Source organism: Echinops telfairi, unplaced genomic scaffold, assembly GCF_000313985.2.
Source record: "Echinops telfairi isolate 266 unplaced genomic scaffold, ASM31398v2 ScPeMD7_5592;HRSCAF=6446, whole genome shotgun sequence".
NCBI classification, from domain to species: domain Eukaryota; kingdom Metazoa; phylum Chordata; class Mammalia; order Afrosoricida; family Tenrecidae; genus Echinops; species Echinops telfairi.
Genome location: NW_022109491.1, coordinates 51798076 through 51822045, shown reverse-complemented (window position 1 = coordinate 51822045; position 23970 = coordinate 51798076). Strand labels below are relative to the sequence as shown.

Sequence of the window (23970 nt, the reverse complement as noted above, 5' to 3'; positions counted from 1 at the left end):
CGAGCTCAGAGGGCTTTGGGTCAGAGGTGAGAGCCGCGAGGGCTGTAGCACCACTTGATGTAAACTGGGCTCGGCTCGCCGGGCCTGCCGGGGGCTCGGCCGGGGCCGGGGCTGGGGCTCGTACCACCGGGTATCCAGGCCGAAGGCGCTGGGGCCTGCCCGCCCGCCCGGCTCGGCCGGCTCGGGGTAAGGCAACACCGGTATGCCCATGCCTTGGCTGGTGTGTCTGAGCTGCCCTTGGCTCACCAGAGGTTGCATAGGCTTGTCCTGCCACTTGGCCACGGCGGGCCCCGAGGCGGGGCCCCGGCCCGGAGACTTGCCTGCCCAGCTCTTTGGTGCCTCCAGAGACAGGATGCCCGGGTAGGCCGCGGGCACCTGGAGGGAAGCCGGGGGCAGTCCTCTGGGGAGACAGGCCTGGGACTGCAGACTCTCAGCTACCTCGCAGGGGTGTAGCTGGTGAGGGAACATCATGGCCGGGGCCTCCAGCCCCCCGAAGGGGAACTCTGGCCGGCCCCAGGGCTCGGGGGAGCGACCCCCGGTGGGCGTCTGAGTCAAGGGCAGCGTGCTGTTGGACGCATTCTCTCCGTTTTCCTCGGGAATGGTGGGGTGGCCGAAAGGACCCTCCGTGTGCAGGGGTGGGGAAGACATGACCGAGCTCAGGGGGCTGCCCACCTCCGGCATGTAGAAGGGGGGCGGCTCCACCTCCCCGGGGCTGCTGCTGCTCAGGTACCCGTAATACTGGCCATGGTGGAAGGGCCTGGGTGCTGGTGGCCGGGCTTGGCCTGTGGCCTGGAGCCGCCCTTCCAGGCCGCTGGGGCCCTCCAGCCCCCGGGGCTGGAACCGAGGGCTGTATGCTGGTGGTGGCAGGTAGGACTCCTGGCTGGACGACATCGGGGTCAGCTGGGATTTGAGGGCGGCCACAGAGGGGGGCACCAGCGGGTCATCATTCTCTTCATCAGACTGGCGGAACTCGGGGTACATGTCAGTCTCCTCAGCAAAGGGGAAGCCCTCGATCCGCCTGCTCTTCAGGGAGGGCTCCATCTCCGCAGGGCCCATCACGAAGCGCCCGTCGGGGCCCCTGCTGATGAGCTCGATGGGTGTGGTGGCCTCTGCGTCAGCCTCGGCCTTGGCTACGCTGTACTTCTTACTGCTAATGGCCCTCTTGGTCTTCTTATACAGCGACAGCTCCTTCTCCCGCGTGGGGCTCAGCATCCTTTTGGCGGCTGGCTGGCCCTGGTCGTCGGAGGACTCTGATGGGGCCCGGAGTGTGCGAATGCTCTCAGGGCTCACCTTGCCGGAAGACAGGCTAGGGAGGGTGGGGAGCAAGCCGGAGGACCGAAAGGTAAGAGAAGGAGCCCACCCCTCCTTCTTATCCTGTTAGCAATGACAGTAGCACGAGCCTCAGAGTGCTCTAACATGGGGACCCCGGGCAGCCATTTGAGTGTGCATCTCCCATCCTCCGGATGAACACCACATCCTTGCTAACACTCACTTGGGCCGGTGCCTGCTACAGGAACACCAGGGGTCGTTGCACCTCCAGCCTGACCGCATGGACGTGCATTAGAGCTCAAGAAATACGAGCTCATTTAATTATGAACCTAAGGGAAAAGGTACGAAGGCAAATCTGGGACTCACAAAATAAAGCCTAGCATCACCCCTGCGTGCTGTGCGTCTTTAAGAAAAGCCATCTAGAAAACCAAATGGTTCCTCCTCCTAAACCAAAGACGAGGAAGTGAGGGGGCAGGATGAACAAAATGAAACACCCAGAACAGAAAGAGTAAGCATGGCCAGGCCCTGTGGAAAACCTAACCCACGTCGCTGAATAATCTGGGTAGAAATGAGTAAATGGGATCCCTTAATCAAAACCATAACAGCATACTGTTAAACATATATGTGGGGGTGGGGGAGAGGGGAGGAGAATCTATTGAGATGAAAATGTCACAGAAATGTGGAGGTAAGTCAAAAAGCATTGCTATAGACTCATAGACACAGTTCTTAAACAACAATACCAGAACTCGAAACTCTTCTTTCTCAATATCCGAAGGCATCCCTCTCACCCACCCCTAAAGAATTTCACATCACATCTCCATTGCGATTTGGCGTCATTGAGGGAGGGACTCCAGTCTAGTTCCTTTGAAATGTTCTTTTGAGTTTAGGGAATGAAATGGTGCTGGAGGGGTGAGGTGGTGGTTATAAGATGGATGGAGTAAGATTGCCCAATGAAATTCTCACAGGACAGTCCCTGCTCCTGCAAGACGGAGCAGGCCGATTGCCTTTTTCTCATGAATGTAGTTTTGAATTTTCTTGAAACTTCATTATAATAAGCTCCTATGCGTCCTTAGAGAAATTCTATCAAGATCACCCCCTTTGGGGATCCACTAAAAAAAAATCATTATAATCTTCTTAGCTGACATCTCTCTCTACCTTGAATTTAACTGGTCCATTAGCTCCCCATTGAAAGCAAATGTTTTGAAAGGACCTTGTTTCTCTTAAGGCACCCTAAAAATCTCAAAGGAGCCCTGGTGGTGTAGAAGGTTACAAACTGGGCTACTAACTGCAAGTTCAAACCCACTGGTCTCTCCATGGGAGAACAATGAGGCTTTGTGCACCAATAAAGATTCCCAGCCTCTTTTTTTCCCCATTCATTCTGTTGTTTTGTTTCGTTGCTTTGTTTTGCTCTGTCTTGTTTTTTGTGCATATGATTATCTCTGCAGGTCTATCTAGATAAGATGGGCAGGATAAACAATCTGAAGGAGAAAACAACAGGACCAATCTGGGAGAGGGGGAGGTGGGGGAAAGGAAGTGGGTGTTAACAAACCCAGGGACAAGGGAACAAGTGATCTAAAATCGATGGTGAGGGTTTAAGAGCCCTGGTAGGGCTTGATCAAGGGCAATGTAACCAAGAGGAATTACTGAAACCCAAATGAAAGCTGAGCATGATAGTGAGATGAGAGGAAAGTAAAAGGAAATCGAGGAAAGAACTAGGAGGCAAAGGGCATTTATAGAGGTCTAAATACAGGCATGTATGTATGTAAATATATTTATAAATGATGATGGGGAAATAGATCTATGTACATTTATAGGTTTAGTATTAAGGTTAACGATGGACATTGGGCCTCCACTCAAGTATTCCCTCAACAAATTCCATGATGCTCACCTTCCTGACACTATCGCTAAAGACAAAGCGGGTGCATAAGCAAATGTGGTGAAGAAAGCTGATGGTGCCCGCTATCAAAAGATATAACATCTGGGGTCTTAGCTGCTTGAAGATAAAGAAGCGGTCATCTAGCTGAGAAGCAAGAAAGCACACCTGGAGGAAGCACACCAGCCTGTGTGATCATGAGGTGTCGACAGGATCAGGTACCAGGCATCAAAGACCCAGAGTGAAAAATCATATCATTGTGAATGAGGGGGTGTGCAGAGTGGACACCCAGAGCCCATCTGTAGGCAACTGGACACCCCCTTATAGAAGGGTCTCGGGGAGGGGATGAGCCAGTCAAGGTGCAGTATGGCACCAATGAAACATACAACTTTCCTCCAGTTCTTTAATGCTTCCTCCCCTCCACTATCATGGTCCCAATTCTACCTTACAAATCAGCAAGACCAGAATATGTACATGGGTACAGATAAGAGCTGGAAACACAGGGAATCCAGGACAGATAAATCCCTCAGGACCAATAATGAGGGTAGAGATACCAGGAGGGGAAGGGAAATGTGGGGGTAGAAAGGGGGAACCGATCACAATGATCTACATATAGCCCCCTCCCTGGGGGATGGACACCAGAAAAGTGGGTGAAGGGAGACATCGGTCAGTGTAAGATTACAAACTGGGCTACTAACTGCAAGTTCAAACCCACTGGTCTCTCCATGGGAGAACAATGAGGCTTTGTGCACCAAAAAAGATTCCCAGCCTCCTTTTTTTTTCGTTCATTCTGTTGTTGTTTTGTTTTCTTTTGTTGCTTTGTTTTACTCTGTCTTGTTTTTGTGCATATTATTATCTCTGCAGTTCTATCTCGATAAGATAGGCAGGATAAACAATCTGGAGGAAAAAACAACAGGACCAATCTGGGGGGACATGGGAGAGAGGGAGGCGGGGGAAAGGAAGTGGGTGTTAACAAACCCAGGGACAAGGGAACAAGTGATCTAAAATCGATGGTGAAAAAGTAGTAATTTATAAATTATCAAGGGTTCATGAGGGAGGGGAAGAATGAGGAGCTAATACCAAGGGCTCAAGTAGAATTAAAATGTTTTGAAAATGATGGCAACAAATGTACAAATGTGCTTGACACAATGGATGGATTGTGATAAGAGTTGTACGAGCCCCCAATAAAATGATTAAAAAAAAAAAAAAGATCTCCAGTCTCGGGAAGCCAAAGGATTCTACTCTGTCGTACAGGGTCACCATGATTCAGAGTCGATCGGTGGCAGTAAGCTTAGTTCTTGGAGTTTTAAAGAAACTAAGACAAGTAGATTACTAAGAAAACTCATATATTGCCATCCATTAATTTCAGACATGTTTAAATTTGTTTTCTTTGGAATAAATCTGCACATGTATGTGCTGGGTCCCGAGCAGCCAGACTCTTTGACGTATCCTTATACATTCCAAAGCTAAAGAGAAATGATTTTTAGGTTATCCACTCATTTGGACTATCCCAAATCTGCTCTCCTCCATTCATGTGGGAAACGCACAGTTAACACGCGGATTGATCAGCCATAACCAGCTAGGACACTACCTCTCCATCTCTCCCCACAGACTACACACAGTCATTTCTCCGAAGTCAGAGATACTTACGGGGACTCCAGACTCTTTCTGCAGTGAGTTATGGAGAGTGGAGGGTCTAGAAGGAAAAGAGAAACACTGAGGAGGAGACGACACGAACTCCACACGTGTGGCCCCAGGTCCCACCTACGGGAAGAAGCCTGACAAAGGAGCAAGCTCCTCCTTACCTCAGGCATGGCACCATGCCCGGCCTCCACAGACTCTCTCGGGCCACCCTGTCTCCCGCCTCAGCCTTTCAAAGTAAGTCCCACCAGCTTCCATATCGCCAAGGATGACCATGCTCAAAACGGCCCTCATTTCCTGGGGAGGGGCGTTTGGGACCCGGCCAAGAGGGTGGAGGGAAACCCACCTTTTTTGCGCTTCAGCTTACGCTTGCGCTGTTTGTTGACAAAGCAGGCTGCCAAGGTGCTGAACAGGATTGCTGCCGCCAGGAAGCAGATGGTGGCCACGATGCCAGCCAGCACCGGCCGAGCAAGCCCATCCTCGGTCAGGTCCGGCTGGGGGAAGATGTCTGCAGAGGAGGGTGGAGTGCTCAGAATGCCACTCAGGTGCCCCACATGTGTGACAGTCTCCCAAGATGCTGCCCATCTCTCAGGACAGGCAGTGTCGGGTCAGGATTCCACTCTAACACTGAAGACAAGCCATCAGTAGGGGAGTGTGTGGGGCAGCCAACTAATTCCTGCGCAGCATGGTAAAGAATCAAATAACATCCGGCGCTTCTCCCCATGGGCATAAACACTTGAGCAATGAGCTCCACTGGCCTAGTGCCTTACATGTTATCAGTTCTCCTCAAGGTAACATCATGAGGTAGACAGCACAGCTGGGAATATTTTCATTCTCCGCGGGGGAAAACCTGTGATTTGCTGAGTTTGAGGGAACTGGAATCCAGACGCTCTCTGACTGCTAGTCCAATCGCTTCTCCCTAACACCAGGCCAACTCATTACAGAGTGAGAGGCCAGGTATAAAGATACCTGGAGACCCAATACGGCAACCCTGATAGGAATTGTTACCCCAGAATTCAAGTCTATCCATCTCTGTGGTGCGGGCATTGCAACTTCCCAGCCTGTCTTTCTTCTCAGAGAGGGAGCATGAGAGCTGGGAGGGGCAGAAGACTCTTACAGATAAAGGGTGGAGCCCCTTTTCTGGTCCCAACCCGCACAGCTAGTTGGCACGAGACCAAGACTAGCCCCAGGTCTCCTGCTTCCCATGTGTTGTATGATTCCTCACAGGAGAGGCATGGCAGACAGTTTGACTTTTCACTTGGGTTCATCGCAAGAACAGGCCCAAAGCTGGCCAGGATCCATGGCTATGTCTATAATCATGGATAAAAAATAAAATAGTCCAGATCAGGCTACGTGGTGGGGTGGGAAGTGAACGCTACAGTTGGGGGGCTGCTGGACCAAAAAGGAAATGGGCTGGAGTCACTGCATGCTCACCCCCCAGCTGGAGGCTTTGAGAGTCCCTCGTGAAATGAACAGCACACGGAAGCTCGTGGGAATGAGCCTGTGAAAACCCCAAGTCTCCTATTCGGCTACAAGCTCTGTTTGCTGCGCCTCTGTCTTTCTGGCTCCTGCCTGCAGGAAAGCCAAGGACAGAGGAGGCTGGGATCTGCTACCTATTGGGACTACCCTTGTATATTTGGGGTTTTTTATTTTCAAAAAAGGTTCCAAATATATAACAAAAGTCTCCCCTCCCTTCTCCATTCCCTTCCCCCACAGGACCCCCTCCTGTGGGCCCACACCAGCCTGAAAAGCCCCAAGAGTCCCGGAATGTGACTTTTAGGGTTCTTTCTGTCAAGACGGTGCCATTGCTGAGGTTACTGAGCCTCGTCCTGAAGATATCTAGGGAGAGGAAGGAGATGAGGGGAAAGCCCCCACCAGTAATTATATACATAAAACAGATGAACTATGAAGAAGCCTTAGAGTAGGCATTCAATACACATGGATAGACTCGTCTCTTCCCTCCGATTCACCATCCCACCCCCATTAGGGCTAACAAGTGATGGCAAATAGCAGTTAAATCGAGTTCTTTTTGGACCACCAGCATGAGAAACTCGGTTTCAGTTCTACCTGAAAGTATCCTATAGAGCCTGTTAGCATCCAGTCTCTTTAGCCAAATAAACTATGAAAGCAGAGCGGAGGTCTCAGGGGTATAAGAAATGCCATAGCTCATGCACTGTAAACTGGGGGGTGGGTGCCTTCCTTTCCAATTAGCTGTTCCACAAAGAGACCCATGCTTGGCTATGGGGCACCCATCCCTAGAGGTGGAAGATGACCTCCCCTAGAGTACCTGTGCTGGAGACGCCGGCAATGTTGCTGGGCTCGCTGATCAGATCCTGCATGACGGCCAGAACCCGGAACTCATACCAGGTGTCCTGCAGTCCAAGGACAGCACCCTGTCAGCAGGTCCGAGACAACCCCTGACCCCCTCCAATCACAGCACATGGCCTTTCATGGACAAAAGCCCTGGTTGGAGCAGTTGCTAAGTTCGGTGGTGGACATCCCAACCCAGGGCTGATTTCAAGCTGCAAGCATGAAATCGCCTCCTCGGGGAGAGGGGAGACACGTGTTCGACTCCAGCACCTCATGCAGTGACAGTGTCAGGAAGGGAGGGTGGGAGCATCGGTCTCAACAAAGCAAGCTGCTTTCCTCCCCTGGGCATGGCTTTGTCAAAGCTTAAAGAGGGTCAGCTGGAAAGAGAAATTATTTTCTCCCCCAGGGTCCCAAGTTGTTGATGGAGGGGATCTTCCCTGGCAGATAATCCTGGGAAGCCCTCTATCCAAGCTGAGCCAGCCTGGTAGCAGGACTGAGGCCAGTGCTCTGAAGACATACAGCAGGCTCCAGCCTGCCTTGCCCCCAGCCCCTCTTGCCCATGCCCATGCTCTGGAAACCCTCAGTACAGAACATCCCTCCACGCAGCAGAGCTGCCCTAAGTCTGTGGCTTCCACTGTCATGAGAGGAAGAGCCCAAATCTTGGGAGCGGATTTGGGAGACTGCAGCAATGAGTTCAGAGTTCCTTGTCATCCCCAGCCTGAGTAGGGTCACTTGAAATTCCCAGTGGCCCTAGAAAGAGGGATGCCATCTCCAGATTGGGGGTGGGGGGTGGGGATAAAAAGCAGAGTAAATCAGGTACTTACCTGTGATAGGTCCTTTGCAAAGAACTCTCCCTCGGTGCCTGGAATGATGTCATCCAGGGTCTCCCAGCGCTCCCCAATCCGGAACTCCATGATGTAGCGGTCAATGGGGAAGCTGTGGTTGGCAGGAGGCAGCCAGGACAGAAGCACACCCTGCTGGGTCCGGTTGGCTGTGAGGCACCTCGGTGGAGTAACCAGCACCAGGGGTTCTGGAGTTGTGATAGGGAATGCTGTGGCCAGAAAGATGGGGAGGGGGTGCTGAAGGAAGTGCAGAATGGCTGCATCCTCACCCTCCGGCTGTCTCTTGCCCATACGGGGCCACCGCACGTATGCATCGCCATTTCAGGGGCAGGAGCCTGTCACATCAATGGCCTGCCTGCCTGACCCCAGGGCAAGAATTCAGGCCCCAGAGGCTGGTGGTGCTCCTGTCAGAGGCTCTCTGAAGGGTGTGGGTAGGAGGGAAGTCAAGAACCACAGTGCCCATCGGGTTGATTCTAATTCACAGCAACCTCGTGTGTCTCAGAGTCGAACTGTGATCCGTAGGGCTTTCAAAGGCTGGTTTTTTGCCAAGTAGATCACCAGGTGACCTTCCGTACAAGGTGCCTATGCATGGATTAGAACCCACAACCTTATAGTTAGCACTTGGGTCTATTAGCAGTTTATACCCGGGAATTCCTCAGAGGAAGTACCCGTGACACCGAGTCAGTTCTGACTCGCAGTGAACCCTGCAGGACAGAGCCGAACTGCCCCGAGTTGCCAAGGCTGTCCAGTCTTATGGAAGCTAAGTGACACGACAAATTCTCCCACAGAGTGGCTGCTGGGTTCAAACTGTCCACTTTTCTGCTAGCAGCTGAGCACCTAACTGTGGTGCTACAGGCTACCGTACGAGGAAATAGTCTGCTCAGAAAGAGAGGCAGGAGGGGGTAGGGGGAACAGGAAAAAGAAAAAGAAGAAGGTGGAGGCATGGATAGAGAAAGAACTAAATGTAATTGAAATGTCATCTGTTCTCTTCCAAGAAACTTCCATCCTGTCAACCCCCTCCTTGGACAGGTGGAGAAGCGGGAGCCCAAAGAGAGCAACTGAGGTTAGCATCTCATCAGTGCAGGGCCCTGGGTGGTAGCATAGCACAAAGAGTCTGAGAACGAGGCTGGGCATCTTGGGAACCGTCGGCTCGAGCTGCTTGCTCTCTGGCTTCGGAGAGAAGAGCCACTCCGTCTGGAGCCAGGTGGGACAGAGTGAGCAGCCAGGCCCAGCGGGAGATGAGCCAGCATATAGCAGGGAACTCAACGAGGGCAAGAGCCCCACACGAGCCCTCAAAAGAGGCCACAGGCCAAAAGGAATGGCCACCATGCAAAACAGAGGGAAGACAAAAGGGTTTGCTAATTGACTCAGAAAGCTGTAGGGAGATGCCAGCAGGTGGCCTACCAAGGAAGGGCAGACCCCTAAGCCTCCACCTTCCATCTGAGTATCGGGCCCAATACAGCTGCTCTAAAGTGAGACTAAACACTCAGGGGCAGGCAGATCTCACAAACTCCTGTATGATGATTCCTTTGGGGGCCGTCAAATGATATGATCATACAAAGCATTTAGCAAGGGGCCTGGCACATACAAGCAATGGATGGTGCTTGCGAAGACCTCACCATCATCATTCTGTTCATAACCCTCGGGGTAATATCCTCAAGAGACCACAGCCCCGGCCCCTCACCTAAAGTGTTCACAGTGACCACCTCACTGAAGGCGCTCGTCCCCAGCTTGTTCTGGGCCAGGACGCTGAACTGGTATGCCGTCTCGGGCTCCAGAGTGTCAACCAGCAACCAGTTGGGTCCCGGTGGCACGGGCAAGGACAGCCAATCATGGGGCCCAAACTGTGCCCGCTTCATCCTGGCCAAAAAGAAATAGAGAGAGGGCAGGGGACAAGGGGACAAGGTGGGTTCCACTGGAGATAAGAGAGTGCATGCAGGGTCTTCAGGAAGATGCAGAGGGTGGGCTTCCCCAGGTTCAAGGGCAGGAGCGTTCTGGCCAGAATGGGCTGGTATTGCCCACTGCCCTTCTGGGTCTGGGCCAGTCCCGCTGCTATTGCTGCTGATACCACCTGTACTGAAAGGGACTTGGGCAGGTGATTCATACTAAGCTAGTGATGACATGGCCAATTGCATTGTGGGATACTCCCTCAGGAAGAGGGCTCTGCCAGGTATGGCGGGAACACTGGGGACAGGCATGCACCTCGGAGGAACTGTGCATGAGCAACTCGGCAGTAGAATCCTACAGACAGAGGCCAGGGGCCTAGGAGACCACTCCCAGGATCACAAAGAAGGGGCCCAGATTAACCAGAGGGGCTTGGTTGAATCATGTTTGAATTATCTGGGCACATCCCAGGCACGTATTCTCTTGGACATATGAGACACGTGGCAAGAAGGACCAGGGGCACCCCATTACAGGACTAGGATTCCTAAAGCCTTAATAGCCGCAATGTTGCACTGTGCATGAGAATGGGGGCCAGGGATGAGTGCTGTCACCGATCAACATGTACAGTACCACGAACACAGGCACAGAGCAGGCTGTTTTAGGTGCAGTACCACCTCATGACCACAGGGAGGAGACACCAGCCCACGGGACTTAGACTTGCCACCCTCCTTAGCAGCCAGCTAGGTAATTGAGCGCATGCCCAGGAGGCTCCCCTCCAGGCTGAGGGCTCACTACCCAGTGGGACCAGGAGGGTGAGCTGAGGCTGCTGTAAGCAGAGCAAAAAGCAACTAGCTAGCGGCAAATGTCTGAGTCGATGCACAAAGAGTTAGAGACAGAGACGAGGGAGGAAGGTGCTCATGGCTGGACCTCCACCCTCCCCAGGGCACCAAACTGAGTTAGCTGTGTTAAGAAATGATGCCGAAGAGGAGCAGCATGGAGCAGAACCTCAGGCAGCAAAGAGCACTCGTTGGACACCCAGTCTGTCAACTTAGGCATCTCCAAAGATGATGCCGCCATGCCAAGTTGTGCCCTTCCCTGGCCACACAGCTGGGAGCCCCATGGGCCTGCAGAGGTCTCCCGCAACCCGACCACTGAAAGCCTGAGGTGGGGTGTAAGGTGGGTCGTAGCTGCGACCCAGAGAGGACATTGAATCCAGGCCAGCTTGGCATCGGAGTCCACATGCCCACCCAGAGCTCAGAATGCCCAGGTGAACCATCCACCATAGCACCAAGGCAGGCTATGGGCAGACTCTCGTCCCTTGTGCCAAGCAGTCTCGGTACAACCACTACAGAAAACAGTGTGATGCTTCCTTAACAAGCTAGAAATAAAAAGACCTTCTGACCCAGCACTCCCACTTGTAGGCATATATCTGAAAGACACAAGAGATCAGACACGAACAGTCATGCGCACCTCTGTCTTCATGGCCTCGGGGTACCAAGCACCAAAGGATGAAAGAAACCGAAATATCCATCAACAAATGTATGGATAAGCAAATGGCCCAGACCAAAGTGGAACAGGATGCCACTGTGAGGATGCATACCGGGCCCATGAGCGTTTTCTAGCACAGGTAAATTCAGGGTGAAAATGTGCCCATCACAAACGGACAAATGGTACGTGGTCTGTAGAAAAGGTGTGCGCATAGAAAGCTGTGCTCTGTGACGGTCATCAGGGTCGGACCAGGGGGAGGAGGAGTTACTTTTTAGATAGTGGACACTTGCTACATGGTCCTGGGTGTTACATAGAGATTCATATGCAATAAAGCACATGTGGGGGGCGGCATAGTTACAGAGCCTGCAGAGACATATCCAAATCCATCGTGGTGCTGGCTTGCTAGGTTAAAAGGTTTAGGAAAGGTCATAGTGTCATGGAGCCATTACATCAATTGGTATAGCACAATTCACAAAGATAACGTTGGACATCCTCATTTGGCGAGCAGCAGCTGGGGTTTCAAAAGGTTGCCAGCAGCTGGCTATGATGCAACTCTTGGCCTTGACTCATCTGGAACTAAGGAGAATGAAGGAAACCGAATATTTTAAGAAGAAACTAGCCCATAGGGCTCTAATAGTTGGCCTAAACCATGGTCTCATCTAGCCCAAGACCAGAACAACTAGATGATGCCTGGCTACCAGTACTGACCCTTCTCATCAGGAGCACACTGGAAGAATCCCTGATACAAGGACAAAGAATATACAGAAAAAACTCAAAATACCTAAAACCACTCAGACCTTCTGGACCAAAAGAGACCAGAAGAACCCAAGAGACGATTGTCCTAAGACATCCTTCAACCTTCAAACTGAAGCCACTCCAGATGTCACCTACCTTCCAGCCAGATGAGATTGGCTTTCAAAGTACACCCCATCACCTGTGAATGCTGTTTCCCCTTAAATAGTCAACTCTACGAGGAGGCTTCAAAAAGTGCATGGGAAAAACTCCATTATCTTTTCATTGTATTTTGCCACCAAGTGAGCCCAAATGGCCAACATTTACCCTGGCGCAAAGATGAGAGGGTGAGGTGGGGCAGGCCAACTAGATTAAGGAAAACAAAACAAACAGAATGGATATAATGGGAATGCAGGCACCTCGTGAAAAAAAAAATGGAAACACCACCACAGAGTAATTTTTAGAAAAAAAATGTTACATGGGAACCTAGTTTTTGCCTAAAACACAACACAACGTTATTTTTAAAAAGAGGTCTCTGAATCCCCATGAGATCCCTCTGGCATATGGATATGGTCCCGTCCGTCCCCCCACCCACACCCCACACTCCCTTGGCTCAGATGGAGCACGCATGACTGGAAACATTGCCCAGGGGAGTCATGGTTCAGATCAAGACGACTGCCCAACCCCAAGGATTGGGCAAAGGTCTCGAATGACTGCATGCAGCTAAATGAGAAATGACATTGATTGCTGTGAACCACGTATCCTAGAGAGCAAATGCAGTCCCGGAGACGAGGTCAGGAGGGTGGGCACCACTCCTCCACACTGGTTGTGAAACGGCTGGGGAAGGGACAGAAGAGTATTTGGTTCTAAGCCTGGGACTGGGCTATTTACAAAGCTCAGAGATCAGAGAAACCTAGGGAAGAATGATGAGCACTGGACACACACACACACACACACACACACACACACACACGCATGCATGCACAAGGGCAGTGAGACCACCAGGAGAGGGCAGCAGAGGGTGCTGGAAAATTGAGGCAATAGCCCAAACAGGCCCCCAAACCTTGACAGCTGGGAATTTGCAATCTCCAAGCCCCTCCCCACCATCCCCATCCTGCACAGGAAGCTACATCCTGCAGAGCCCTGCCTCCAGCCCACCTCACTGTCTGGAGGTCTAAGACAAGTGCCTTGTCCACGTCATAGCCTTTACTCCCCACCCCACCCCTGACCCCGGGGCAGATTGCGGTTGGGAGGGGAGAAGCAGAGAGCAAAGCATGCGGGGGTGACTCACAGAGGCCCGTACCAAACTGAGAATGTCTGCTCATATCCTCCGTCATAGCCGGGTTCCCAGGACACGTTGGCAGCTGTCATGGAGACCTGGACCCGGACGCTGCCCGGGGCATGAGGGCTGGTGCCTGGAGATGACAGGGGAACTCTCAGATGGCACAGAGCAGCAGACAGTGGTGCCAGATGCCCATGGATCAATGGAGGCCAAAATGCTGCAGCCATTGTAGCAGAGTCCTGCACGTGAGCGGTGGGGGATGGGGGCGAGTGGTGGTGGGGGGGGTGGCAGGGAGACCCAAAGGGGCTGACCCCCTGCTTGGCCAGATCCAGTCAGTCTGGCAGGTACCAGCACGAGTGTGGGAACACAAACCAAAGAGAAGGCCCAGTCCTGCTGACTCTGCTCTGTTGGATAAACAGAAGTCCTCGCCCTTCACTTCAGAGGCAAAGACAAGACGTCCCTGGCCCACGGAACTCCTCAAAGATAGGATGAATTTTGCCCCGGCTCAGCCAAGCCTGCCCTCAACAAGGAAGGCGCTGTCGGCCATCACACTGACGAAGGGCTGCAGCCCCACCTTGAGTTCTGGTCTCTCCACTTACTAGCAGTGTGCCCTGGGATGAAGCATCCCCCGCCCCACCCTTGACCTCAGTGTCGACTGATGTGACATGAGGAACACACCTGCTCACGTGAGCGGTACACACCACTTGGTGCAGCACCGCCCACTGGCCATCAATGCTTCCGTGGGCTAACTGCTAGCATGGTACAGCTCTGGGACCTTGGGAGGGAAGAACTACATTGCCAAGATGCCGAGGTCCTGGGGGCATCTCAGGGAACAGGAAATAGATGTGTGATGCTAGGTGCCTGGAGAAGCCAGGAGACAAGCCACTCCCCTTCCCCAAGCCTCCTGAATTCCGTCCTCCCCATTCCCAGTGCAACACAATTCTCTGCTGCCGAACCCTTTCTCCGGGCCTTCCAGCTTCCCACTTGCTGCTCCGGATGACTGAAGGGTCAGCATGACCCAGGGGGTGGGGTGCAGGTGGGGGTTAGGGGAGCACGGCTTATGCCTCCTTTCTGTCAGGCAGCTGCTGCGAACAAACATGTTACCCACCTCTCCCCCATCAGAGAAAGAATCTCCTGAGCATGGGCCCCGCGTTGGCATTTCCTTCCAAGCGTCTGGAGTGGAATGGGCTGGCAGAATAGACCGCCCTGGGCCGGCAGCCAGCGCCTGGGAGGGGCCCCTCGGAGCTCACCTACCTATGACGGTGAGGTGGGTACTGGCAGTGATGCTGGTGACCACGTTGGTGGCGACGCACTCCCACTCCCCGTGGTCTTCCTTGCTCAGTGCCCGGAACTGGAGGCCCCCACCGGGCAGGGCGTTGTGCTTACTTCTGCTGGGCTTCCCTACCTTGGCCAAGCCAGGGGCGGGGAAGTGGGTGAGGAGCAGGGTGTGGGAAGAAAGGGCCACGTCAGGGCAGGGGAGGAGACATGCCACCACCACCTCAGGAGCCTGTGCCCAACCAGAGTGGGACAGCCCACCCCGCTCTGCCTGTGCGCTCCGGAGCACCTCCCTCAGTTTCTGGCCAGCCGGGGCAGGGCTGTCGGGTTCAGTGGGTGGGATGGGGCTGCGGAGCCAACACCCAGGAAGCCAGCGCCCACAGGTACCTTTCTCCATGTGATGACAGGGAAGGGGTCTCCAGCTGCTGCACAGGGAATGAGCAGCTCCCGGCCGGCCTCCTGCCTGTACTCCCAGCCTGGTAGCACCGTGAAATATGGAGGGTCCTACGGAGGGGCACCGCAAAGGCAGCCTGTGAAACCTTGTACTCGGAGGGCCCCCGCTACGATCCCATGCAGCCCTGGAGCCTTACCTTCAGGACGAGTCGTGCAGGCGCAGACTGGCCCATGGTCCCCAAGGTATTGTAAGGCACACAGGTATAAGTGCCAAGAGCCTCCTCTGTGGCCTCCTCAATCCGAATGGAGCCGTCATCCATTAAGGTCCAGCCCAGGTTCTGCTGGAGCAGATGAGGAACCGCGTTCAGAGAATGGACACTCAGCCCCACCCCCACCCGACCAGTGGAGGAAGCAGCGCTGGCAGAGCACAAGCTTTGGGCTGGGGGTCTGAGCGTCCCAGCAGGTGAGCAAACACTTAGAGAAGGCCAACACCTGCCTGCCTGCCGCGGCCTACTAGAAGCAGCTCTGCATTGCTCCAGGTGTTCGAGCTGGCAGAGAACCAGACCCCCAGAGGAAGCATGGCCCCATAGGCCGAGGCCTCTCTGGCACCTTCTCAATCTGTAGGGGCCGGCCATCCTTGTTCCACTTGACTGTAGTAGCTGGTGGCTCTGCGTCCACGGGGCAGCGGATATAGCCGTGGATTCCCACAGGCACGTAGATCACAGGTGGCATGTTGAGGACACGGGCCGGATCTGCAAAGGATGAAACAGTGTGGGGCAGGAGAGGAAAAGACACAGTGTGGGGAGCAAGTGAGACACCCAGGAAGGAAGCCAAACCTCCCACCAGCCCTGCTTAACCCTGCATAGACCTGCCCTTCACATGCATTCCCTGTGTCATCAATAAGTGTGGTGACGAAACTAGATGGTGCCCGGCTATCAGATAAAATAGCGTCTGGGGCAAACAGCCATCCAAGTGCGATGTCAACTAAGTCCACAAGGGAGAAGCACACCAACATCAGTCACTGAAGGATTATAAATCATGAAATCTGAAGTCGAAAGAGGGAATAGCATCAGAGTCTAAATTGTGAGACTCTGGTTTGCAGAAGGCTGTGGATGACAGTGGAAGCCCAAGATACATGTGTGGGATCTACATAGGAACTACACCTCCGGTGATCTCCCTCTAACCCTGATAGAGGGATGAAAGAACCTGGTTACCAAGCCCAGGACATTGGAGAGATGCGAATGGAAGATCCAAATGAGAAACCTGACTTGAATGGTTACAACCTTATCAGTCAATTGTGCCCCCCACTCTCCCACCCCCGAAACACATTAGGCCTGATCTGGTTTTCAAAATTTTCTGGATTTCGGTTTTTGTTTGTTCATATTGGGGGTTATCTCAGATGTGTTATGTCATTGGGAGTCACCCTCTTGGATTTCCATTACATGTTTTTCTGTTTTCTGTATATAAATCCCAGCATTGATGAACCTGTAAGGAGAGCAAGTAGACTAAAGATTTTTAGAGGGTACAGTGGGGGGGTATTGTGCAGTGGGGGGTGTTGTAAGAGGGAACGGATGTCAAGGAGTTCAAGAAGGAAGAGAATGCTTTCAAACAGACTGTGGTAGCAATTGCACACTATGGCTTGATGTGATTGAACTATGGAATGTTATGATATCTATATTAATTTCCAATAAAATGGTTTCAGAACAGAAATAAACACTTCATGCTCCCAGAAGATAAGCATAAGTGCTTGGGTGGCCAGACAGACTAGCCCCTGCCCTCCTGAAACCTACAGCCCACAGGTCCCAAAGGACCACCTGGGCTTCTGCTACCTGTCAGCCTGTTCAATTGTCAAGATTGTCTGTTTTCCATGTAAAGATTTTGTAAAGAATCAAAATCAGGTTCTGGCATGCCCCAGTCTGTGAATCCAATAGCTGCCTCCCATCGAGTCCCTTCTGAGTATTAGTGAGCCCCTGCATTCAACGTAGAATTGCTCCCTTCCGGGCTTTCTTGGCTATAATCTAACAGGAGCTGGTTGTTGGAGCTCCCTTCTGTGGGGCCTCTGTACAAGTCCAACCTTCAAGCTAGGCATGTGCACCATCCATTTGGAGCATTCCTTGGCTGATTCTACTTGCTCATTGCACCTGTCTGGTAAGGACCCTCAATGCCTCCCCGTCCCCAGCTGCTAGACTCCTAGCTCAATGCCCATATCTCATCACAACATCCCCCACCTGTTCCTTCTCACCAAGTCCATCTTGAGCATCAAGTAGTTCGAGCTTTCCCCAAGACCCAAAGCCAAAAGAGAAATGGCAGTTCCATGGATCTGCCGGTCACCTCTCTCCTCCCAGCCCCTCTACTTCCAGCTGGTTTTCCAGCTTCTCTGGCCTCAGGCTCCCTGTCTGTGCAGCTGGACTAGAGGCCACCGATGGAATGAACAGAGCAGAGGGGACAAGTCCAAGGGTGAGCGCATCCTGTGACGTGGGCTGAGTGAGTCATCGGCTCTCTGGTTGCCCCAGTTTCTCTGGAAGGCTGCAGAGGAGGAAGATGCAGGACCTCTAGGGAGACAGTGAGGATGAAGAAGTCGGTGCCTTTCAAGCATTGTGAACTGTTCTCAGCACGGTCTTACATAAATGCCAGGCCAAGGTATATATTCAGACCTAGCTTCTGACTTTTCATCATCATTTTGTTTTGTCTTGCTCCACGGTTTTCAAAGGGTTTGTAAATGGGATGTACTCCAAATGCTTTGCAGAAACAATGAACCTTGGGTCACCCACCTGTAAACCCCAGTGCCCTGGATTCTCTTTGCAGGTGGGTGGAGGTAGCAGGGGGTACGTTACAGGCAGATGTTGACAGTTGAGGGCACTGTCAGATCTCTCCCAACAGAAAACAGCCTGAGCTGAGAAGATGGGGCCTATGCCCCTTGGGGTGCAGTGCCACCGTCAGTCACCTTTTTAACCCTGAGCTGCAAGTCAGCGTCCCGCTGTGCTGGTCTTCCATCCCACCGAGGTAGAAAAACCAACCACTCACTTCTTTGAGACCCTCCACCTTCTAACACAGTTTGAGGGTGCAGAGTAAGTCTTTAACAAAGTTCTGCTTGCTTTTGCTAACTACAGGTCTGGGTGGGGTAGATATTGATCAAGCATCTCTTGGCAGCTTAAAATACCTCACCCTCAAAGTCTTCTTAGTTGGGCACAGTGGAAGTGGAGAAATGGTCCATCTTGCCACAGCAGCAAAGCACTTTCTAGCGATGAGAAAGCATTTGGAATATCAGGTCGGTAAGTCCTGCACTCTGTCCATCTAGCCTGGAGCCACCTCAAAACTGAGTGGTGAACAGAGAGCAACATCCAGCTCTGCTGGGCAGTCGGAAGATGACCTTGGCCTCCTCTGGCCACGATTGTTCGTCAGCTTCTCTTGTGAACTCCTGCCTGCCCTTCTCTTGGCTCTCCTACTTCTGCCAGCTGCCACTCCCTGCCCCTAGGTGTGAGCAATCCTCCCACATGAGCCCCGGGATGGAGAGTCTGTGACCACGGCAGCCTGGAGGGAGCCTTTGTTCCTGGAGTGATGGGCCCATGCACAAACCGAGAGATGAAATTAGTCCTCGTTACTCATCATTCTTTCTCCCTCTCTCAATGCTGAGCTTGCCAGGGGGCGGGAAAGCAATGGGCTGTGGCTGAAGGATGAAAGATTAGCAAGGCGAATGTATGTCCTCACACAAAAGCCTAGATTGTTCTGGCACCAAAAGAGCAGCTGGATCACGGGTGTTTCCGGCAGCTCAAGAGCACAGCGACAGGAGGACAAGTGTGAGACTGATCATGGTGAGGCGAAATCGGGCCAGGCCCATGCAGAGACTCCAACACCCTCATCCCACACCAGTCCACAGACGGGGGAGGCAAGCAAGGAGGGCAGGGCATCAGTTGCTGCACAGTTTCACGCTGACAGAGATTTTTTGGGGGGGTGGGGAGGGAGCACTAAGTGGCAACTTGCTGGAGGTAGAGAGGTGTCGGCTGTGACTTAGTTCAAGGACAACTGGTCAGAAGGCAGCAGGGCCCTTTGCCCTTGAATTCAGCCGGCACTCAGTGGATGGGATGAATGAGCTAGCACATTGAGTTATGTGTGGCCCTCAGAAAACACTTAGGACGTGATGCATTCATACCTACTGCGCAGTCCAGGTCTCATGTCCCCTTGGAATGTCTTTCCATCCTTCCTCCTTCAGCCACTCCCACCCACACACCCTCAGAGAACTCTCGCCTTTGCTGCCCACAGCCTCAAGGCTGGCTGCAGGGGCCTGCACCCTCTGGAAATCCCCACAAGGGTGGTCCCCCCTCACCCTACTCACACTGCACTGTCAAGTAGGCCGAGGCGGAGGGCGAGCGCCCCAGGCTGTTGCTGGGGACACAGGTGTACTTCCCTGCATCCTCTGGCTTCACCCGGAAGATGATCAGGGTCCCGTCGATCAGGATTCGTACCCGCAGCTTCAGGTCACTACAAGGCAGGCACAGAGAACAGAGGGGGAGGGTGGGGTGGGGACCGACAAATGAGGGCTGGGTTTTCTACCAGCCACTAGACAAGGTCCTGGCAACTCATGCTTGTTGCCCATAGGGGAGGTGGGGCCTTCCAATGGGGTCAAGAGAAGCCTTTCTGGCCCCTCTCTTGCCTCAGTTTATGGGGGATGTGGGCGGGACCACCCCACTGTCTCTACCCAGAGGCCTCGCCTGTTGGCCCAGGGAAAGACCCATGAAGGCAGGAGCAGAGTGCTCACTTCTGGAAGTAGACGTTCTCATCCTGCCAGTACCAGGTGTAGGTAAGGTTGCCAGGATACGCCTCTGCCCGGCAGGTGAGCAGAGCATCCTGGGATATGTTGACAGTGATGTTCTCTGGAGGGGAAACTATGAAAGGAGGCCCTGGGGAAAGAGAGGGATAAATCGTTAGCTCATCTGAGGAGCGGGGAGGGCACTAGGGTGAAGGAAGAGAAGGAGAACAGCACCAGGGCCTCCCAAGAAGCTTGGCAAGGCCTCCAGATGCCCTCAGCCCAAGGAAGTGGGTTGGGAAACAGCACTGTCCAAGAGTTCTAGCCAACCCCAGGTAGTTGTCATGGAGACAATGCAGCTGGTTCCTGTGCTCAGGTTCCTATTCGCCCAACAGATCTCACAAATGCAGGCAGGAGACCCTGAAGTGTGGCCAGATGTTCCCCATCCCCCTGACTTAGCTGCAGATACTCCCTTCAAGCACATATAGGCCCTGCTGTGCACACACGCAGTGCCCCCCCACACACACACACACACAATCTTCCTATAAACACACACACAAACAACACACATGCCCATCTTGGTCCATCATGCTCGTTAACAGAGCTTCTGAGCAGAAGACATACAGGATGGGCAAAGGCCACCCCTTAAATCCACAGCAAAGTAAACCCTGGTCTCTGGAGGAGCAAGAGGCTCAAGCTGCTTACCAGCCGGGGCCAGAACCAGCGGTTAAGAGAACAATTTAGGAAAGAGACCAGCAGGGAGGAGAAACAGAGAGGGTAAAATTCCGGCCGGCCCTGGTGCAGGTTTTTTCCACATGGACACCTCAGTAAGTTGGTTGGGACTCCTTTGCAAATGGGGGCAGCTTTAATCAAGGCTGCAGAGGGACCTCTAATCCCGGCTGCTGCCACTATGCAATATTCTATGTGGGGAGCAGGAATAAACATGTACTTCAGTGGTTCCCTGCCACCCCACACAGGCCACATGCAGTTTGCAACCTCTGTCCCTCCAGCAGGTTGGTGGGAGTGAGGAGCCAGCTGGGTTCAGAAGCTCGAAGGGGCCCCTCCATCAGACACTATCTCAGGCCCCAGGCAGGGAGGCCCGCCATCTTTATGGGCTGATGCTGCAGACCCCAGCTCTGCCAAACGTTCGGGGTCTTCCTGAAGAGTCTGAGGCACAGATTACGTCTGCCAGTGACCCCAAGGGAGGCCCCTCCCTGAAGGAGGCTGGGCCATAGCAGAGGGAGGGACCAGAACTTCAGTCACCATGTCGCCTTGCTGTCCCCTCCTGGTGACCCTCTCCCATAGGCTGCCCTGAGTGCTCCCTGGCAGAACCAGGTCTGCAGGGCGTCCCCTGACCATCTAGCCCGCCTCCACTCGGCCTCCCGGGGCGCTGGGAGTTCCTTGAACAAAGAGCCTGTTTGCATCCCGCTTACCTTGGACAAGCAGGTGGGTGGTGTGGACAGCCTCCCCCTGTATGCTGTATGCTCGGCAGGTGTAGGCACCTCTGTCTTCCCGACTGACTTCCTTCACGGTCAGGCTCCCATCACTCACCTGGGGGCCAAGAAGGACGGAGCTCAGCACTCTCAGCCCTGGGCCTCTGAGATGCTCTACGCAGCCAGGGTGACACAGTCTAAAGAAGTTGAGGGGAAATGGCCTCAAGGACGGACACCCGGGGCCTGGGGTATGTGACAGGAAATCCATCTTCTTTCCCACCGCCCTCCAACATGGGGCATGGCCCCTCCCACCATGCCAGTCCGTCTCCTGTCCACAGACAGCGTCCCACTTCTACCTGGTGCCTGCGCACACCGTGCGCACACTCACTGAGGTGAGAGACTGCTTGCGGCCAGCCGAAAGGAAGCAAAGGGAACTGTGAGGGGACCGGAGGGGACGTAGCTCGCAGCGGTCCTATCGCAGAACGATAGTTACCTGGTATTTCCCGCTAGCACCTAGGAGTGTCCCCTCCTTGAGCCAGGTGACAATGGGCTTGGGGTTCCCAAAAGCCGTGCAGGTCATGGTAATACTGCCACCCTCCTTGGCCTCAATGTACTGGGGGGGTGTTTCTGTAAATGTGGGAGGAGCTGTAAGGGAGACCAAGAAAGTGAGTGACGGAATCCAATCAGGCGGTACCACAAACCCACAAGAACCACAACCTTGGGGCCATGGACTTGGGGCCAGCCCGGGGCCACGTGCTGCACCTAGTCCCTGCCCTGTGGAAGCGCCACCGAATCTTTGCATGGTGAACATTATAGTCCCTAGTCTACAGGTGAAAAAAACGAAGCCCGAGCCAGACAGAGTAATCTGCCCACCAATAAGACAGAGGCGGGAGAGGCCTAGCATTCCTACTCTGTTTCCCACATTGGCTAAACGCTGGTCTAAAGGACACCAAGGTCAGGATCATCCGCGGCCTAGCATGGATCAGGAGTCAGGTCACCCAGCGGCCGATGTTCCCACGTTCTGCAGAGAAAGGCACGCTTCTTCCGCCTCCCTCCCTTTCTGGCTTCCACAGAGGTAGGCAAACAGTGCGCACTAAGCTACTCAACCTTCTTCCTTCTCTTCTGAGGACGTCAGCTTAATTCCCTTGCAGTGGGGTCTTATTAAAACCAGCTTTTAAGACACTCCGTCTTCTCTGCTTGAGCGGCTCAGAGAAGGGACCCAGTGACCCTTACACCCAGGGACCATGCTGTGGGTTCTGAAATAACAGGGGCGGTGGGGGGGTGAGGGGGGCACGTTTCTAAACACCAGCCCGAAGCGTCTTGGGAATTGCTGCAAGAAAGGAACGGAGAGTCTGGAGGCTTCGGCTAAAACTCCCAAAGCCCAGAACCCAAGTCCAGCTTCTAAGCTGCCGGGGAGGCTCAGCCTTGGACAACCTCTCTGGGTTCACCTCCACCCTCCAGCACTGAATTGAGGAAAACCTGAGACCACGCTTTGCGAACGGGGCTTGCAAAACGAAACGTGGCTTAGTGTGCCCTGAGTGTCCTCAGGTTCATCCGGAGAAGGGTCGAGAGGGGCCTCGCCTCTCTAGAGCACCTTTATGATTGACCCCGCCCACTGCTACTGTCATGTCTTCTCTTTCCCCTTCACAGGGTTCCTCAAATGTGCCCTAACCTTCCAGACAGGGGGTGGGGGGTGGGGTGGGGGGGCGTGGCGCTCCTACTGCCACACTTCCCAGTGCCCAGGTCTCACTCCCTCGCTTTATCCAGGGTTTGCTATCACGATCCCTCCGCCTGTCCAGCCAGCCATCTAAGACTGCAGCGCTGCGGCGTTCTCCATCCGCTTGTGCTGGGCAGGGCGCACTAGTAGAAGTCAGTTTCCATAGGTATCTGTTTACCCACTGCTTGTCTGCGCTCCTTACTAGAATCCAGGCCCCTTGAGACCCGGGGCCTTTTCTGGAACCACACAGCACTCCCAGCTTTGCCATGCAGTAGAGGTCTCAACAGATATCTGTTATATGAATAACTGAATGGACTGAATAAATACATGAGTGGAGGCACATGCACTTGCAGGCCAACATAAATACCGAAACACGGGCTTCTTTAAGGGCAAGGGTACGTCAAGGGTACGTCAAAGGTATAGTCCTCTTTAATCTGAAAGCCCCGAGTTCAGTGTGGGTGTCATCAGTGGGAGGCACTCCATCAGTAAGGATGGAATGAATTGGAAGCGCATGTTATCGCATACCAACACAAACACACAATGCCCATCATCCATTATCATCCAAGGCCTATGAATATACTAAAAAGAATAGCAACGATCGTCCCAGGTCCTAAAAATGAGCCCTTGGAATCTTAAGTGTCAGGCGTTTCTTCCACCCCCTACCTCCCCACCCCCACCCACAGCCCCGCCCCCAGCATGTATACTCATCTCCCAAAAAGTCTAAAAGCCCAACAGCCTCTCCTCTGCCAGGCCTGCTCCCAGAAACACAGCCAGCACAGCCCCTGCCACTGTTACCTCTGGTGTCACGCTTAAAAGAAAAGATAATAAATTAAATTACGTCCTGAAGTGACAAATTAATTGCTAATTACATAATTACTTTATTATTTAGGTGCTAATCAGGAAAGTACTTTGAACAATTTCAAGTTTTCAGAAAATAACGGGTTGGCTCTCCATTATTTACTGGATTAGGTGTTAGTTTGCCAACTGCATTTCCAGGATTAATTCTTTCTTCCTTGTTGCTGTTGTTTTTTTGTTTTTTTTCTTTTACAAGTACACTATAATTAAGAGTGCAGGTTAGAAAAAGGCC

The 23970-nt window shown here is 53.2% G+C and overlaps 1 protein-coding gene across 1 annotated transcript in view; it reads right to left on the bottom strand.

Annotated features, from left to right (window-relative positions):
* The window catches only part of IGSF9B (immunoglobulin superfamily member 9B), a 44428-nt gene that overhangs the window by 3402 nt on the left and 17056 nt on the right, over positions 1 to 23970 (bottom strand). The window contains exons 4-18 of the mRNA XM_045295184.1: positions 21660 to 21811; positions 21167 to 21284; positions 19746 to 19887; positions 19323 to 19468; positions 15599 to 15741; positions 15187 to 15327; positions 14984 to 15100; positions 14576 to 14726; positions 13331 to 13454; positions 9620 to 9795; positions 7918 to 8144; positions 7071 to 7155; positions 5130 to 5291; positions 4793 to 4838; positions 15 to 1306 (exon numbers count right to left, since the gene is read on the bottom strand). Of these exons, the coding sequence (XP_045151119.1) occupies positions 15 to 1306; positions 4793 to 4838; positions 5130 to 5291; positions 7071 to 7155; positions 7918 to 8144; positions 9620 to 9795; positions 13331 to 13454; positions 14576 to 14726; positions 14984 to 15100; positions 15187 to 15327; positions 15599 to 15741; positions 19323 to 19468; positions 19746 to 19887; positions 21167 to 21284; positions 21660 to 21811 (3222 nt within the window). The remainder of the gene's footprint in view (positions 1 to 14; positions 1307 to 4792; positions 4839 to 5129; positions 5292 to 7070; positions 7156 to 7917; positions 8145 to 9619; positions 9796 to 13330; positions 13455 to 14575; positions 14727 to 14983; positions 15101 to 15186; positions 15328 to 15598; positions 15742 to 19322; positions 19469 to 19745; positions 19888 to 21166; positions 21285 to 21659; positions 21812 to 23970) is intronic.